General features: G+C 34.0%; 3 protein-coding genes across 4 annotated transcripts; 1 reads left to right on the top strand and 2 right to left on the bottom strand.

Annotated features, from left to right (window-relative positions):
• Nucleotides 1-123: 123 nt before the first annotated feature.
• LOC120280389 (U-box domain-containing protein 4) lies at nt 124-7,346 on the bottom strand. 2 transcript variants are annotated; one of them, XM_039287232.1, is made up of 6 exons: nt 7,234-7,346; nt 5,663-5,941; nt 3,739-3,855; nt 3,070-3,620; nt 1,569-2,976; nt 124-587 (listed from the first exon to the last, which is right to left on the bottom strand). In XM_039287232.1, the coding sequence occupies exons 2-6, from the start codon at nt 5,930-5,932 to the stop codon at nt 528-530; spliced, it is 2,406 nt and encodes an 801-aa protein (XP_039143166.1). In that variant the 5' UTR covers nt 5,933-5,941; nt 7,234-7,346; the 3' UTR covers nt 124-527. The 2 variants fall into 2 exon arrangements, with proteins under 2 accessions (XP_039143166.1, XP_039143165.1); XM_039287231.1 differs by having other exon boundaries at nt 1,569-3,620.
• Nucleotides 7,347-11,577: 4,231 nt separating this feature from the next.
• LOC120280813 (LOB domain-containing protein 41-like) lies at nt 11,578-12,913 on the top strand. The gene is made up of 2 exons (XM_039287763.1): nt 11,578-11,853; nt 12,433-12,913. Exons 1-2 carry the CDS (start codon nt 11,664-11,666, stop codon nt 12,792-12,794), a joined length of 552 nt encoding a protein of 183 aa, XP_039143697.1. The 5' UTR covers nt 11,578-11,663; the 3' UTR covers nt 12,795-12,913.
• A 1,481-nt stretch (nt 12,914-14,394) lies between these two features.
• LOC120280067 lies at nt 14,395-17,046 on the bottom strand. The gene is made up of 3 exons (XM_039286791.1): nt 16,798-17,046; nt 14,946-15,151; nt 14,395-14,857 (listed from the first exon to the last, which is right to left on the bottom strand). The coding sequence occupies exons 1-3, from the start codon at nt 16,897-16,899 to the stop codon at nt 14,593-14,595; spliced, it is 573 nt and encodes a 190-aa protein (XP_039142725.1). The 5' UTR covers nt 16,900-17,046; the 3' UTR covers nt 14,395-14,592.
• Nucleotides 17,047-18,775: the final 1,729 nt, after the last annotated feature.

The raw sequence follows: 18,775 nt of genomic DNA, 5'->3' as shown, positions 1-18,775 counted from the left end.
TAACTCTTTAAATCGATGTAAATTAAATAAAATTGACAAGTAAAAGAAAAAAAAAATGTAATATTTTTGTCTGTAACTAAAATTCAAAGGTATTTATAAAGCAATTGCAGTGATGTGGAAAACTGGAATCAATCCTAATGTATACGCTGTAATCTGGTACTGTCTATAACTTAATTCAAACTGGACAAACAAAGAAGGGGGACTCAAGAATGAAAGTTACAGTGCAACAGTAAGGAAAAATGATACATAAGTTATGGAGAAGCATATACAACAATCACTGAGGGGGGAAAAAAATAATCAACAAGAGAAGCCAATTGAACACTTTACAGATCAAGATCAGCACATCCTTTCTACACAAGGGGATGCCAGCATGAACTTCAACCAATGCTAGTTAATCAGATAGCCAATTTCAAACAGTTGTGTGCGGTTCGGCACAGGCATTTCTCTTGACACTGCATACAACAGTTCTAAAATCCAACTCATAATTACATTAGGGCAGATGGGTGTAAAATGCGTCTTTTAGAAGATCATCCCCTCCCAGCATTGCCATGTCTCTGACTTCGGAAGTAGGTGAGAAGAGACTGAGCCTGAGAACATGGGCATCGAAATTCATATCAGAGTCTACATTAGACGCTCTTAATAGAAAATGAAATCATGGCATCATGAGTGAATGTCTGTGCTGTTTGTGTGAATAATCTTACTAGATAAAAAGAAATCATTCATCACCAAGAATATGTGATACGAGGTATACAAAGTAAAGTCCTAATTCACATCACTCAGATAATATTTGCTGCCGCTTTGCTATGAGAGAATAATTAGATTTCTGTCAATGAAGTTCTAGTTGTTACAACAACAGATACGAAGCGGTTCCTGTCTAAAGAACTTGCAAGGATGCAACAAAGGAAATCGGATTGCATCTCACGAAATATGGTCTATGTACTATCTTTCAATAAATTAGGCAATGGAACTCCTCTTTCAAAGGCAGCCTATATCAATTTAAAATCAGAATACCTCAGTTTCATAAAATTCAGGCATCAAGAACCAGCAATATGAAAATCTGCAATCCTAAAGGGGCATTCTACATATATATGATTCGCTCATTGACGCACTTGCAAGGTTTTTGGGGAACACAGAAAGCAAGATTACGAACAAAAATGATTTCGTAGGTCACCTGATGCCAGACAGATATTACGTAGTGAAATCCACAGCAAAATCCACAAAACTGAGGATTTATCAATTGGAACCCATTGATATTATACAACAAGAGCATCAATTTAACATTTGAATTTAGTTAACAACTGAATTTAGGGCACTGCAAAAGAACTACACTAGGGATCCCTTTCACTACCAAAGCAAATAAAATTTCTTTTCCAATCAGCTAAATTACAAAATACAAGTAATCTACATCAATTAGAATTAAACTTCAGAAACCTACAACCTAGTCCAAATTTAAATCCCTTTAATTTCTTTAGCGTGAAACACTGCTGAAGTAATAATTAATTTGTTTTAGCAAACATAAGATCTAAACAATTTGGATCTAACTTATGGAGAAAATGCCACAGACATACCTTTTCCTTGGCTCGTGGAGTGCCTGATTGTGACAATGCCACCAAAGGTGGCACAGCACCTTCTTGAAGCACCTGACTGCAGAATCTGTTGCTAGTTGTGCAGAGTTGAAGCAGTGCTGCAGCAGCATTTTCTTTCCCTCGTGCAGATCCCAATTCAACTACTTCCACAAGTACTGGAATCCCGCCTTCATGACCAATTGCGGTTCGGCCTTCAGGTATTGTGGCCAGGTTTGCCAAAACAGCCACAGCCTTATCAACCATGCCAGCAGCTGGGTCCATTAGCTCAACCAAGTGCCTAACAGCCCCAGCCTGCACAATGCGGGCCTTGTTTTCATGAAATATTGATAGATTAAACAAAGCTGTAGCAGCATCCTTCTTTCCTCGGGGGGTTCCACTTCCCAATAATTCCACCAGAGGCCTTATAGCACCAGAGCGTCCAATCTTGACCTTGTTTTCCTCAATGACAGAAAGGCTGAAAAGCGTGGCAGCAGAATTTTCTTTTGCCTCCGCATTCCCAGTCTCAAGCACGTGAATGAGAGGATCAATGGCATCGGCATTTGCAATTGCAGTTTTATTGTTGTCGTTAATTGATAAATTCAAAAGGGCTGTGACTGCATTCTCCTGAATCTTCTGGTCTGTTGATTGAAGCAAACCAACCAACAAGGGAATAGCTCCACAGTTAGCAATGACAATTCTATTTTCCATGTTGTGTTTAGCAAGCTGTCGAATCTCAGCTGTGGCAGTTCTTTGCAAATCAACTGAATCACTTTTTAAATCCTCAATAAATTTCCGAACTTGTGTCTCAATGCCAGATAAGTCAGGCCTAGAATCCATAGATGGAGAAGATATGATCCTTGGGGAAAACTTTTCAGAAGGGCGCCGCCAGATTGTTTGGCTTCTTGAACGGGATTCAGACAGCCTCAATGGGAATGCAGATTCTCTCAGAGGTGCAGTGGAAGCTGGTGCTTCTCGTACAACTTCCCCAGAATTATCACTACTGTACTGCGTCAGATCACTTGAAACCCGTGAGACCAAGTTAGCATCTCCACCAGGTGGAAGGGAATCATTAGTTGCAACAGCACCTGAAGCAGAAACACTTTGGTTATGTCCCTGAAATCTATCGTCATCAGGGGAGCCACTATCTCTAGATGGACTAGAATATTGACCACCAGAATCAACATGCCTCACTTCTGAGTTGGACTGCTGCGAGCCATCAGAGCTATTAAGAGACATTCTTGATATATCTTTCTCAAACCCATTTGTTGTTGGCAAAATTGAACCAGTAGACAGATTGTGATGAGCTAGAGGCTTTTCAGGCTGATATGTTTCTTGAAGTGAACCATTTGAAGACATCGCATCCTTGTGTGAACTCAACTTAGCAACATCAGGATCTGGAGATGGAGAGCTCCTGGGAGAATGAGCAGAATGGTTGTTATTGCAATCATTATCATGCAAATCTGCACAGTTGATAAAAGCAGTGGGCAGGTTTAAATTCACAGACTTTATAGGATCAGGCAGCTTAATATCATTGGACTCGCACCAGTTCGCAATTAACGCCTTGACAGTGTAATTGGGAATTAAATTGGTGTGCACAAGTGTTTGACGTGTCTTGGGACAAACAGTAAGGCCTTGGTCAAGCCATTTCTTAATAAAAGCACGCTCATACGTTTGGCCTGATGCCACAATCACTGGATCAGACATCAATTCTAGGGACAGTGGACAGCAGAAATCAGGTGGAATTGGCACTCCATTAATGCTATGCACCTGTTTTACTCTAACAAAGCATTCATGCATATGGGTAACGAGCGCAATTATATGATCAATCTGCTCCACTTCCCCATGCTTTTCAACATGACTAATCTTTGACTTCAGTTTATCAAGTGCAACAACCTCCATTAGCAATTCCTGATTTGTTGATAAGCTTAGAGAGTCTGAAACCTTCTCCAGTTGTTCAGGCCTTGGTATCCTTTTCTCTCTCTGATCTATTATAGACTCTTTTATAATGTTGGATACCCACTCACAATGCACGTGCTGAATTTTCTGCACACATTGCTGAAATAATGCAGGAAGAAAATAACTAGACAGAAGGATGCAGTAAAAAACTAAAGACTGGTAACATATCCAAATTGCAAATAGAGTCACACTCAGGGCCACAGAACACATTCATTACCTCAATACATTCCGAAGTAGATTCATCAACAGCGGATGAAGGCAAAGTTTTTAGTAGCTCACATACATCCAGCGCCAAGGTTTGTATCTTTGTTAAAGCTCCCTCAATGTGCATAACCTGGTCATGTGACATTCAATTTGAATCATTGTAATTAAAAGCGCTAAGCGCCCGTAAGATGCTAAGACTTTTTATTGCATGAGGCGAGAGGCGCCACAAAAGGGGAACGCCTAAGTGAAGTAAACCTCTAGTTAATAAATAACTTCTATATATATACACATGCACATATAATTTTTGGAAAAATTTAAGTCGAGCAAAGCGTAACATAAAGTCAAGTAAAACATTTCTTAGGAGTCTAGAACTACTCAGGTTTTTAGAGTCCAAATTCTATCTTCATAAGTCATCTAATTCTACAATATTGTCATCGTCATCATCTAAACTAGCTTCAACTTTATCACTAAATTTAGAGTGCAACTTTTGCTACCTTTTCAATTTCTCTAATTAATTAGTTAATCCCTTAAGTCACTCATTATTTAAAAAAAAAGCACCCAATTTATCTCCCCTAAAATATTTCATTCCCTATTAGTAAGTGTGCCTTTTTAAAATCACCTACTTTTCCTCCCTAAATTTATTTTCCTCCTTATTAGTAGGTGTGTCTTTCGCCTAACTTTTCTCCCCTAAATTTATTACCTTCCTTATTAATAGGTGCGCCTTTTAAAAATCACCTAGTTTTTCTCCTCTAAATTTATTTTCTTCCTTGTGTGCCTTTTCAAAATCCCAATTAACACTAATTAAAAGCATTAAATATAGGGCTAATAGAGAAGGAAAAAAGAAGGCAGGTGCGCCTTTTATATGCCTGGCACCCGGCAAAAAGCGCTCGCCTAGGCTCGCCTTATTGAAGGTACCTCACCCTAAGGGTGTTCAAGGCGCTAGGGCCTCGCCTAAGCGCCTCGGCAACCGTCTTTCTTGTTTTTAATAACACTGATTTGAATCATTAAAGTGCCCTTTTTAAAGTTCAATAATAGCTCTTATCAAGTCCCTACAACTTTCAACAAAAAAGAGGATGTTGACGGTAGAGTTGTTATTAGACAAGCCACACACATATCAGAACAGGATGGTACAAGAAGCAAAGTTGTAAGATCATATTTTACACCATGTGCCAATCTTGCCATAAATGAAAAGACTTAATGTCAAATTGGAGAAAGGAAAGCTTGATATAAGCCATAAAACCCATAGGTGGCACAACAGAGTAAGGGTGTCCCAAGCTGCTTAATATATCCATTCATTCAAGAACAGCAAAATATTCAGAATGACACGATCATGTTTCAAGGAGTTGTATAGGAAAATTTTCAAAAAAAAATATCCCAAAGAAAAACATAGATCTGAAAAAGATCAAAACAAGACCAGGCATGTATCCCTTTGAGACCAAAAAAAAAAAAAATTAACTCCAAAAACTCCAAACTATAACTTAGGACCAGCACCTATCATCAATACTCACTTTCTAACTCCAAGTAGCAAAACAAAACAGTATTCTTTGCCTTAACATGAAATATAGCACCAACTTTGCATCCAAAGGCCCTCACAACAGCAAGCCTAAATATGTCACCTAGATCTAAATGAAATCTTTCAATTCCTCAAGTAATTTAAAAAAAAATGACAATCTAATCTTCAAAAAATAAATTTACAACAATAATATTCTAGCAATGTGCTAAAATGTGAAGTTCACATATCAAATGTTAAGGCAAGCATAAAGCATTAACAACGAGAAGTTCAAACCCTACAATAGAAATTATTGTCACAATTGGAAAGTTCAAATTTCTAAGCAAAGGCCTGTTTGCTTTTGATGTGAATATGATAAATGGTTAATTATGGCATACTCGCTGGTAAGAGAACAAATATATCTCCAAAAACAGGTGAGATGACATACAAAATAAATTTTACTCGTCATGTGGTGCCAACTTTCAATAAGCTCTCTTGCTTCATTGACAAATGCATCTAGCTCTTGCAAAACCTTACTTCTTTGCTCATTCAAATCTCCTTCAGCAACACCTTCAAGTACAGGCTTCAGAAGCTTCAACATCTTATCAATATTTTGGTAATATCTTCGTACCATCTCAACTTTCATGTTGTTGCTTGAAGATAAAAGGTCAAATCGGGATATACTGTTCAAGAGTGTCTTCAGAAACAATATCTCCATTGTCAATTGCTACAGAAAAACAGCAAAGACATATTTAGAAAATAATGTACACAAAAACAGATTTTCATCTTGTTAATAAAACAAAGAATAATTCACCCCACTAAAGCACTCCAAGATGGACGAAGATAAAAAAAAAAAATGTCTATCCAGAACAGAAGATAAATGTAAAACAATCTATTATAACCAAAAAATAAGATCCAATTTACCATATTGTATGTCGAGTATAATGGAGTGACTAAACAAAGGTTAACAAATTCGGCACGCAAATATAATATCAAACAATAAAAAACCAGCAAAAACTAATGGTAATGTAGAAATGCAGTCTTTCACTTACAAGAAACACACTAGGAGATTCATCCTTTAATCAAAAAACCACAATCTCAGCAGGGTATTGAAATGATGGAACAGTACAATAAAGTGTTTTAAAAAAAAATAACGGATACATGAGATATAACCGACAAAGGTATAACCGACAAAGGTATAGCCGACAAAGGTTTATCATGCTTCAAAATCTAGAAGTTATTCCCAAAAGGAACAATCCCATAGGTATAGCCAATAAAGGTTTATTATGCTTCAAAATCTAGAAGTTATTCCCAAAAGGAACAATCCCATTTCCCCTTCAACTCATTACTATACCAGTAGTTCTTCCACATAATCTACAGAAAATGCTTGTATAACAACACACACACTCTCTCTCTCAATCCCATAGGTATAGCCGACAAAGGTTTATTATGCTTCAAAATCTATAATTTATTCCCAAAAGGAACAATCCCATTTCCCCTTCAGCTCATTACTATACAAGTTGTTCTTCCATATAATCTACAGAAAATGCTTGTATAACAACAATCTCTCTCTCTCTCTCTCAAAAGAAACCTGAAACAAAGAGCAAGACTCACCTCCAAAATAACCAAACAGACAAAAGCAGCAAACACATTAAGGAAGCGAGAGACAAAATTTTCATCTTTAAGGGATCAGACAATGGAATAACAGAAACAAGTAGTTTCGCCTAATTCGTTGATACCAATCGATTCCCACACCCAAACTCAATTCAGAAACTCCAGATCGCCATACTAACATCAATGACAAAAAAAACACAACATATATCTACAAACACATCAACGCTGGAGATCAGAGAAGTCGAAAACCCTAAAAATTGAGACAAAAATATGAAACCCTAATCATGGATACGAAACTATTCAAAATAACAAGATATTCAAAGAAAGTAAGTCCAAAAGGTTCCGATAAAACCCTAGATCTCGAAAAAGAAGAAGATCAAGAGAGATGGAGATCTTAGCACTCACCGATGCGTGCTCGAACTGGGCCTATAGCGCTATTCGGAGACGGAGGAGGAGGAGAAGAAGGGGAAGCGAGCAAGAGAGAGAGAGAGAGAGAGAATCCTGAGTCTTCGGGAGCTTTCGAGTCGAAGGGAAGGGAAGGGACGGCAGGACCGGGTGCGGGTTGGCGGGTGTGGGCCCAACGATGCTAACGGGTCCAGCCGCAAGATCCGAATTAGACTGTCTCGGATTCGGGCAGAGTTTTTTTATTATTATTATTGATATTTTTTTTATTTATTTATTTATTTTTTTTTGACAAATGTGGACAGAATACGAAGGATTCAGTACCAATATATCAAATGATTGTTAAAATTTTTAATAAAATAATATTAATTTTATTAAGAAAAAAAACACCGAAAAATTCATAGCCTAGTAATACTTAGTCTTAAATGAAAAACGAGAGTAAGGCATACAAATGTCTCAAATTCAAGATTGGTTGAAAATATTGATAGTATTTAATTGTCAGTCGTGAGTGGAGACCCACAAGCTAAATCTCTCTTCTCAAATTAAGAGTGCATGGATAAAAGATTAATTTTTGGTCTGTGAACACACACTTGAAATATATAATGTCTGTCACTTTCAAATAAAAAAAAGGGTTTGAAAAATCATAGCTTTTTGTTTTTTAGTGAAAAATTAGAAATTTAAGGAAAGGGAGAGGAAACAAGCTTAATGTGACTATTGACTTCAACTCCCAATTTATATTTAGCCTTTTAAAAAAAAATATATAAATACTTGTTCTTTGTTTATAGTATTTTGAGGCATTCATAGCTTTCAAAGTTGGAGTCCTTGTGATTTTTTTAAAGCATAGCATATATCTCATTAATTTATAATGCGGACGGAATGAAGGAATGAGAACATGGACTGTTTGAAATGCATGCTTATTACGTATTTATATTAATTTTTTATTATTATTATTATTATTTATTATTATTATTATTATTATAATAGATAATCATTTAAAGTATATATATATATATATATATATATCTCCTAGAAGCTCAAATGGATAATGATTTATGAATAAATAAGTGCATGATAGGAAAGGTTATAGTCGAATATTACTTTACACTTGTTTTATTCTGAAATTTTTTATTTAAAAAGGTTGATTTTGGATAAAGATGGATATTGAATAATAAGAGAATTGTAAGATATTATACACCAAAAAAAAATAATTTATTGGATAATTAGATATCTATCAAAACACAACCTTAATAATTAATTATAAGATTAAAAAATTATTATAAGAATAAGTGAATAACCATGACATGAAGATGTGGAGGTGGAGGGCGGCAATGAAAACTAAACCGGTGCGCGCCCACAGGAACCCAACCAAGCCCCGAACTCAATTCCTCAAACCCGGGGGACTTAAATAATAATGTCATAACTACAAATGTTTTTTTTACATGTATAGCCCCATGAATTTTTGAAATTGTTTTACTTATTTTTTTGGACTAAATTTTATTATTATATTTATCTATGCAATAAAAAAAAAAAAGGTTCCATGCACTTTTTAAAAATAAATCAAATATCCATGACTTTCAAGTAATGTGTGTATCTCAATAGTAATATTTTCATCACAATAAGTACTGTTTTGTTACTACTCAATAGTCTCAATTTAGTCTTATGTACATGTCGACTTTGAGTTTTTAATCAATTTATGAAATTAAAAAATAGTTAAAATTAGTTGATAATATCAAATTTATAAAAAAAAAATTATCAACATTCCAAAATTACCCTTATTAAAAATCTATCAATATTCTATTAATTTCTCTCTACTGGGATAATGGGATATCCAAGATTAGTGGTGATGGGCTTCCGATGGCCACCGACCGACAATAGCGACAGGTCATCTGTGTCTACTGGTTGCCTAGTGGACAATAGCCAATGATGGTAGATCACCGGTGGTTGATACTCTAATGACCGATAGTCCGATGTAACAAATAGGTGGTCTATAGCCGTGGATGGTGAGTAATTTGTCATAATAGTAAATATTATAAACTTACAAGGGCAATTTAGCCCATAAACTTTACAAAATCTTGCTCAATGGTGTTTAAAAATAGGAGTTAAATATAGGTTTTGAAATCTTAATTTTATCCTCTAAAACCTTACCTTCACCTTTACCTCCCTTCCAAACACGGGCATCCCAAAACCCTTATCTTATTTATCTAAAAAAATCAATTCAAAGCAAATCATAAGGATAAATTTGAAAAAAAAAATAATAATAATACTAATGCTTCACATACTATTTACTTGAACATATAAAAAAGGAACAAAAGATAGATATTGAAAAATATATACATTTAATGCTTCACAGCTTTTCTAGGTGGATATATAAAAAATAAAAAATATAAATAAATAAATAAATATATGTAAATAGAATTTGGGGAGTATATAAAAAAGTATGACCTTTATGATATAAAGATTAAGATTGGTATTTCATTTTTCTCCTAATTTAAAATTTGACATTTATTTATATTTATTTAAAAAACATATAAAAAAGTGATCACAATTTTTTATTATCTATTTTGAGTTTTTCCTTTTATATATTTATGAGATTCCACGTAATCTTGTGTGTATCTCTCAATTAAACCAAATAGCATGCATATCCTTCAAAATAGGATTTTATTATACATATACCTCTAAAACGAATAAGCCAATTTTATTAATTACATTTAAATAAAATTTAGCATTCCAGAGAATACTTTTAGAAATTTATTTATTTTATTATTATAAAAAATCAATATTTATATAATCTATAATATATTTTAATGGTATACGGTGGGTGGAGGTATAGAAAAACCCTTTATTTTAATTTCGAAATGCCTCATCTCAAGTGTTGTTCTTCTCTAATAAATATTTCAAAATTTTATTCAATCTTTATACTTATATAGTTATATATATATATAACCCTACTTCAGCAACATCACATTTCCACTATCATTGAACACCAAAAATGCACATTTCAGCAAATCAAAACTTTCCTCACTTTCTTCATTTCATCAACATTTCCCTAAACAAAACACGTCCCTTTCTCGCAAACCATAAATAGAAAAAAAAAATCAATTTTCATTTACCAGCAAATAATAACAATCCATTAATTCAATGAATATATAAATAATATATATATATTTATAAATGTGACAAGCGAAATTAGTGGCCTGAGCACATATCAAGAATTGATTGTTCACAAAAGGTTTGAGTTGGAATTCTATATCCACAACTGGGAATCCACTATGTCAAGTGGGACTTGAACTTGAAACTTAAACTTCTCACATTAATGTTTTTTTTAGCGCTTGCCTACCAACCATTTGGGTAATATAGAAACCGAAATTAAATATTAATATGAAATATATATAGATCCATCGTCCAGGGACACGCTCCTAGATTTTAAATCTAGGGATAATAGATGTTGGAACCGCTACAATACATTCATAAACAATGTCAAACAACACAAATAATCATGCACTGTAAATTTACACAGTGTTTTTATAAACAATAGTTGTCTAATTATCATTGAACCGATTGTAAATAAATATCTATAGTGACAATCATCTTCATACTTGCGTACATAACTTAAACCATATATATTATGAAGATTGTCTATATAGTCACTGTACATCTTTTTACTATTTATTATCACTGTACAAAACTGTAGAACGCGGTTTCTACTGTTCATAATGATAAGAGCCGTCAGATTACCATCCGATGGCTATTATGGACATCCCCAGATTTGAAATCTAGGGGCGTCCCTAGATGATGAGTCATATATATATATATATATATATAGGTTAAAATATCAAAATGATCCCTCTATTTTGCGTTTTCTGCCCTTTTAGTCCATTTAATATAAAATCAGTCTTTTTGGTCCTCGTATTTGCACATTTCTATCCCTCCAATTGACTGACGGATCTGTCTTTTTGGTCCTTCCAGTTGATGAACTAAATGGGCCAAAAAAATGAAAATTTGCAAATATGAGAACTAAAAGAGCGGATTTTACAGTTAAATAATGAAAATATGCAAATACGAGAATCAAAAGAGCAGATTTTATATCAGAGGGATTTAAAGGTTAGAAAACGCAAAATATATATACCATTTTGATATTTATTATTAAGCAAATAAATAAATAAATAATTCAGAATAAATGAAGGAGGGGAGGGGGTATAAAAGTAAAAAAGATGAAAAATCGAAGCCAACGTGGCAAGAAACGAGGCTGCCATCCAACGTGTAGACCACGCGCCTCGACCTCTTCTCTTTCTCCAAAACCACTGCTCCCGCTGCTGTTTTCCCCCAAAAACCATCACCATCTCTTTCTATATATATATATATATATAGAAATCTTTGGCCCAGATCCCTCTCCATCATCAGAGCTCTAGGGCTGGAGCTGGAGGCGGAGAACGATGAGGACGAGCTGCAACGGCTGCCGAGTCCTGCGCAAAGCTTGCAACGAGACCTGCGCGATCCGGCCATGCCTGCACTGGATCAAGAACCCGGAGTCACAGGCTCGCGCCACCCTCTTTCTCGCCAAGTTCTATGGCCGCGCCGGACTCCTTAACCTTCTCGCCGCCGCACCGGAGAACATGCGCCCAGGTTTTGCCCCTCTCTCTTTCCCCCCTTTCCGATCCTCTCTTCATTTCCATCCACTTTTAAATTATTTATTTATTTATTTATATACATATATAAATAATTTTTCTTTTATAAATCTGGCAATCGGATTAGCAATTTACAGTAAAAAATATAAATTAAATATAATTTTTAATCAGAAATGTGTACAAATATATATATATATATATATTGAAAAATGTTATCATGTTATAAATTGGGCGAAACAATTGAAAAATTTTAAGATTTAGTAAATAATATTATTTGTGGAATGCTAACATATTTTGTAGAATTTTTTTTCTTAATTTATATTTATTTTAACAAAAGAAAATTATATTGGACCTAACACTCGCCTACTCTGGAACTTTCGTTCATGGAAAAATTATTTATTGTTATTTTTCTTTAAATCTGAACCCTTTTTTTACTAAAAATGGAATTAAATTGATTAAACCATCCTGATGGTCAAATATATTATTTGTGGTCTCAACTAATTCATTTAATAATTTTGTTATTTCGAGTTTAATTAATTTAATTTAATTAATTAATTGATGGATTAATTTATTGCAGGGGTGTTTCGGTCTTTGTTGTATGAGGCGTGTGGGAGGGTGGTGAACCCGGTTCATGGCTCGGCTGGGTTGCTGACGGGTGGGAGCTGGCAGCTATGCCATGAAGCCGTAGAAGCCGTGCTCAGCGGCGCGCCGATTAAGCAATTGGGAGGGCAGCTGGCTGAAGCCGTGAAAATTGGAGAGGAGCTGAGCCGAGTCGAAGAAGATGGGGGGAGTAGCGTGGCTTCAATGGATTCTTCGCATTTGAGCCAAACCGAGCCGGTGGAAGAGGATGAGGTTGGGCTTGAGCTCAGCTTGGGGCTTGAGCCGCCGGCTAATAGATCCCAGCCTGATGACACGTGTCGGTTGGGTCTCAGGCTGTAGGTTTCTTCTTTTTTTTTTTTATAGAATTTTAGGAAATGAAAAATATGTAGAGAAAGGATGGAGTCATAGTTGGGGTTGGGAAACTAAAGAGGATTGTATATAAATTTTATTTAATTTTCTTGTGTTTTTTTAGTGTTTTAATTATCCTATGTGATGAAAAGTTCTTTTTTTTATCATATATATATATATATAGGCTATTTATATATATATATATATATATATATATATATATAACTCATCATTTAGGATTTAGGGGTGTTCATAGATTTAAAATTTAAAAATGTCTATAGTAGTCATTGGTTCATCATCCAACGGTTAAGATACTATATCTAACAATAGTACACATTAATCATGAATAGTAAATTTGTATAGTATTTATATAAATAATAACATTAGATCATCATTCAACGACTGTAAACAAATATTTCTAATAAACAATAATTTATGTACCTATATAGTTGACTTAAACATATTTATAGATAGGCTAAATGTTTTTTTGGGATATCCCCAGAAAAGGAAAAGTATGAGTGAGTAGATTAGTGGGGGGGGGGTTTTTGTTTTTATTTTATTTTTCTTTTTAATTTTTCAAAGAGAGGAATGAAAAGAGAGCAAGAAAAAGATGATGAGAGCGATACAATGAGAAAGAAACATGGTGAGAGAAAAAGATGGGAAGAGAGAAACGAGGAAAGAGAAAAGATGTCCCCAGAGGACACCTGTATACATCCTTAGAATACCAAACCTTATATATATATATATACATACCATACATACATGATGCTTTTTAAGTAAATAGCACATAATTAATAAATTATTATGTTCAAAGAAAATTTGTATTTAAATATTTTAAAAAATTTTATGTTCTTAGTATCTTAGTTTATAAATATAATATGTACGGTAAATATTAACTATTTGTACATTTTTAGAGTTGCTATTCTCTAAAGATGTTTGATAGTAGTTGTTATATGATAGTTTAATGACTATTTCTTGTATATGGAATTATATAAAATTATTGTTATATACTATATAATTATTATTTAATACTATTTAATATTTTGCATAGAATATCAGTCACAATTGAATGTATATCTTTAGATTTGAAATCTAAAAACATCCCACGTGTTCTTTAATTTATATATGCATGTAAATATAGTGGGTTAAATACATTGAACCATAAGTCTGCAAAGGAGCTGGCAGCATGTGCTATATAAATTTGAAGTCATAAAAAACGGAGGATGTTTTCCTCCGAGTCTCAATTTGCATAATAAAATAACACAACAAACATTAATATATAATGCAATGCCATTATTTTCCGGTTATCTGGGGTTGATCCTGGCAATTCTTAGTATGTTTGTCATATAATTTAAATTTTTATCATTAGACTCAAGCTTAGTCAATTAATTAGATGCTAATCATACTATTATTTAATTGAATGAGTGTGCATAGTTCAAAAGTATCACAACCAATTAGGTGTGATTTGATGCACAATTACTCAGTTTGTTTATTCATTTTTTTTTTAATTTATTAGTTTAACATGACTATTTTACACTTCTGATCATAAAATTTTACAGAAAACAAAATATTGTAGAGAAATATCTGGGCATATAAAACAGCATGAATATCATAAATAACAATCAAGGTTTTTCTAAACTGCTACTCCCAAATGGAAAGGCTAGGTTTGCAGTTCACAACAAAGTCAAGTTCATATAAACAATGACAAAACACTTGCCAGAAACGGTAACACACTTTAATAATTTTTTTTTTTTTGGGAAATTTTAGCCTCTTCGGGTAGGTCTGATGTTCAGGTGTAGCCTGCCATTCCGACGGTAGAGCTTGCTCGATTTGCTTTATGTGCGGCCTGGCTCGTCGCTTTGGTGAAGTACATGTAATAGTATACATTGAGTATCATGGTGAAGACCACAAAGACAGCTCCGGCGATGAATACGCCCTTCCGCAAGGATTCACAAGTCCAGTTCTGAGCATAAACCATATCCCTGTACTTCGTGTGGTATGCATTCTTCGTTGCACCCGCTATAAGGCAAGCTTCGGCTATTAAGAAAGTCAGCCTGAGAGGAATTAAGTTCTTAGCAATGCAAACCAAGGCAATGTGAAAATGGAAAGGCGAAATTGTTTCAGAGCAACGCGGATGCTCACCATGAGGATGCGAAGTATATGATTGACCATGCTCGATTTCCACCAGGGGCCAATGGTCTGCCGAAGCACATGCACTTTGTGACGCCCATAAGCAGTGACTGGCTTGAGAGGAGAAAAAGAAAGGAGCCAACTCCATAACCAGTAGCAACGTCGGAATCATAAACACAGTAGGTGGTGTTGGTATTTGGATCCGGATGTATGGTACCCTGTTGCATAAATATGGGATTTGGTTGAGGATCAAATTTTCAATTTAGTATAATATAAAACCATATATGATATTAGCAAAAATCTAATGCTAGAAGCATGTTCTATTCATTATCTGGAAACCAGAGTCATTTGCTGCTATTGACATGCCAAAGCTGCAAAAAGGAAAAACAACTCGGTTGTGTTATGTGGTCTTGTGAATTCAAATGAAATAATTTTTTTTTAAAGACAAGAATGCATGATGTTTTTGTTGATTGTATTGCTTGTTAGAGAGACACAGCTTATTTATTTGCAAAAAAAACAATGTTTAGAAATCTAAAATGGGTGATGAGCTAAGATCTTTTGAAGTCACCAACTTAAAGGTGAGTTCTAACTCGAGAAAAAGGCTTACTAATGAGTGCTACCAGAAAAATGTTAAAAGCATTTAAAGCCAGAAATATAGCAAACAAAACAAAATCTCAAAGATGAAACTAATAAAGAAGCATTTAAAGCCAGAAATATAACAAACAGAACAAAATCTCAATGAAGAAAGTAATGAAAAAGCATTTAAAGCCAGAAATATACACTTATGTTCATGCATCTCTTAAAGGCTTGAACAGGAGGACCCAAAAAAGAAGTTTGTTGGCATTGCTAGTTTACAAAATCTTGAGAAGATGATGCTGATGATGTACACCACATCACAAAAAATTACAACAACAACAACACCAAAAAGATGGATATGAAGCTGCCATTCATCTTTTACCACATCCAGATTTTAACAATAACAAATCACAAAATGTGAAAAGCAAAAAGAAGAGTGCACTAGGTGCTCTAGTCCCAGCCTGAGAATTGAGAATTGAACAGTATCAATGCTTGAAGTCTTACTTTGTGTCAAGAGCCAAGACAAAGAGAAAAGTTGGTGTTTAAAGTTCAAATGTTGCCTTCTACCTTCCAAACACAAACTTTAGCTATTGTTTTCTATCTAGTTGAAGCCAATACTAAAGGATAAATCTCTGTCACGGCGAAATAATCGCTCAAGACACCAACTTCATCATGGAAAAAGACACAAAAGCAAAAGGCCACGTCTCTGGAACTTTCTAACCAAACCTTGCTGTTGTGACCCGAAGGGAATCATGTAGTGAATTCTCTAATGCCGACTTTACATAAAAACTATCCCATACAATGCTTAAAACATGATAAACTATGAAGAGAAGAATTCTCAAACTTTCTTTAAAATGCCATCACTTTCATTGACGAATCTCGAAAACAAAGCCATTCACACACAAAGACCTCATTTAATAAACAAAAACAAAGAAAATTCAAACTTGATTTCAAATTTCTAATCCTTCCAATCATCTAAACCAAAGAACACAACGCAAGAAACAAATACATCAAAATCACAACCCTAATTCCTTAATCACTCAAAAAGAACAAAGCACCAAACTTTCCTCCATTCCAACATCTAATTCACTCAACTCAACTCAAACAATACATCAGAAGATCTAAATACACAGATTTAAAAAAACCCTAAATCTCACTCTACACCTAAAAACCCCAACTTTAACCAAACACCAAGATCATCACCATTCCCACACAAAGCAGCAGAATAAAAAAAAAACAATTCAATGATCTACAAACACATAACAACAAAAATAAAAAAAAAGCTTACAGTGCTACGCCGTCGCTCGGCGGCAATGGCAAATCCAAATGCAGTGAGGCAAAGCGCCACCACCAGTACGTGCACAAGCGTGGAACCAACCCCTTCCGCCATAGAATTCAAGCCCTCCTCCTTCTTCTTCTTCTTCTTCTCTCCTTGAACACGAAGCAATGGAGCAATCGAGAGAGATTAGGGTTCACTGCTTCTCAGTGTGGAAGTAGAACAAGTGACAGACAGTCCTGCGCTTGTGGGCCCGGGCCCGTGGCCCGTGGAATCGTGTTCTTTCTTTTTAATTTTTTTTTAAATAAATATGTTTAATCATGCATTTTAGACCCTTAACTTTCCAAAATCTACACTTCAAGTCTTCAATCATTTCACATGTAAAAAGGAGCGGTTCTATTAATTTTTAGTATTTTAAATTACTAAAACATTCATAAATAAATTATTTGGAAAATTCATTTCATGCAGTTTAGTATGGACTATGGGGTTTCATACATACAAGTTGCCAAGTCTCTTAGAACAAAATGTTCAAGTTATCAATCTATGTTGATAGTGGTCCTAGCTCCTTGCTCCACCACCCAACTTCCTCAAAGTGGATGGAAGTGTACCATTAGAAAAATCCACCTACCCAAAACAAACAACCCATTCCTTAAGAGATGTCTTTGACTCTCACAGTCATTACTAATGCCCCCGATCTGTACAATGAGATGTGTCTATTTATTTATCTTTTGACTTGAAATGGGAGCATAGTAGGTTTGAAAAAGAATTTTAGAGTGTTTATCTAGGGTTAGACTAGAAGGGTCTCTTAAAACTTTTTTTTTTTTCCCATCATCAAACATAGATTGATGCACGATGTTATCTTTAACCAAATCATAATATCACTGCTTATTTGTTGGTAATCCTTTTATTTATGTCAACTCACTATTTACTAGAGATTTGTAAGTAATCTATGCTCAAGCTAATATTGTAGGAGAATGCGCAATAAAAAAAAGACCCTATGAAGTAGTGTCGTGTTCCTCACAAGGTGAGATCAAAGTGGAATTGAAGATCTTTGTGATAAGAGAGAAGTTCCTTGAATGATTACTTGAGAAGATTTTCAATGCAATGAGCAAAACTAAGGTAACACCATTCAACCATGGCACCATTCACTAGTGGCAAGGCCACCTCCAATTGAGCATACTAGGTGCCAATTGTTGGGTCACTAGCGCATAGCCCTAGAACTTGTTCCTTGAATTCACACCTCAAGGTTGGTGATGACATAACACCACCTATCATAAGTGAGGAGGTCAACATCATAACTTCTCATGCTTATACTGGCGTGTTTGAAAACCCCATTTTGGATGGTGGAATCATCTTGTTGTAAGCCAGTACCATGTGTGCTAATTGTTCCAATATTCTAAATGAGAGGAATCCGATTGTTGGGACTTTAGCGAGGAATGAACAATCCTTCCATTTCATTCTCCCTCGTTCATTAGGAAAAATTATTAATTTACTAATTTATTTAATAATAAAAATAATAATTTGATTTAAATAATAAATTAATAAATTAATTTAAAAATAATTATTAATTAAAAGAAGAATAATAATAATTTAATTTAATATAATAATTAAATAGAGTATTTTAATGATAATTAATAATTAAAATGAAATAATAATAACTAATAATTAAAGTTAAATATTTATTTATAATAATTAATTAGTTATATTTCATCATTCATTAGTTATTTATTATAGTTGATTAATTACTAATTAATGATATTAATAAATATATTTAATTATTTATTTAAAACATCTTTAAACGCATAATTAGTTATTTATTATAGTTAATTAATTGCTAATGAATGATATTATAAAAAAATTTGAGATTTGTGACCTATTAAAGTTAAATATTTATTTATAATAATTAATATATTTTTTTTCACTTTATATAATATTTATTTGCATAAGGAACATAATAGTAATTTTATCATTTTTTTTTCACTTTTTTATT

Source organism: Dioscorea cayenensis, chromosome 17 (genome assembly GCF_009730915.1).
Source record: "Dioscorea cayenensis subsp. rotundata cultivar TDr96_F1 chromosome 17, TDr96_F1_v2_PseudoChromosome.rev07_lg8_w22 25.fasta, whole genome shotgun sequence".
Taxonomy (NCBI): Eukaryota; Viridiplantae; Streptophyta; class Magnoliopsida; order Dioscoreales; family Dioscoreaceae; genus Dioscorea; species Dioscorea cayenensis.
This window is presented reverse-complemented; position numbering and strand designations above follow the sequence as displayed.

Coding starts and splice junctions, on each gene's coding strand:
- LOC120280389 (XM_039287231.1), bottom strand. CDS start 5,932: ATGGAGATATTGTTTCTGAAGACACTCTTGAACAGTATATCCCGATTT. Junction 3,856..5,662: donor TGACGAGTAAAATTTATTTT/GTATGTCATCTC, acceptor TCACATGACCAG/GTTATGCACATTGAGGGAGC. Junction 3,621..3,738: donor CTACTTCGGAATGTATTGAG/GTAATGAATGTG, acceptor GCATTATTTCAG/CAATGTGTGCAGAAAATTCA.
- LOC120280813 (XM_039287763.1), top strand. CDS start 11,664: ATGAGGACGAGCTGCAACGGCTGCCGAGTCCTGCGCAAAGCTTGCAAC. Junction 11,854..12,432: donor ACCGGAGAACATGCGCCCAG/GTTTTGCCCCTC, acceptor AATTTATTGCAG/GGGTGTTTCGGTCTTTGTTG.
- LOC120280067 (XM_039286791.1), bottom strand. CDS start 16,899: ATGGCGGAAGGGGTTGGTTCCACGCTTGTGCACGTACTGGTGGTGGCG. Junction 15,152..16,797: donor CCGAGCGACGGCGTAGCACT/GTAAGCTTTTTT, acceptor TTTATGCAACAG/GGTACCATACATCCGGATCC. Junction 14,858..14,945: donor ATATACTTCGCATCCTCATG/GTGAGCATCCGC, acceptor AATTCCTCTCAG/GCTGACTTTCTTAATAGCCG.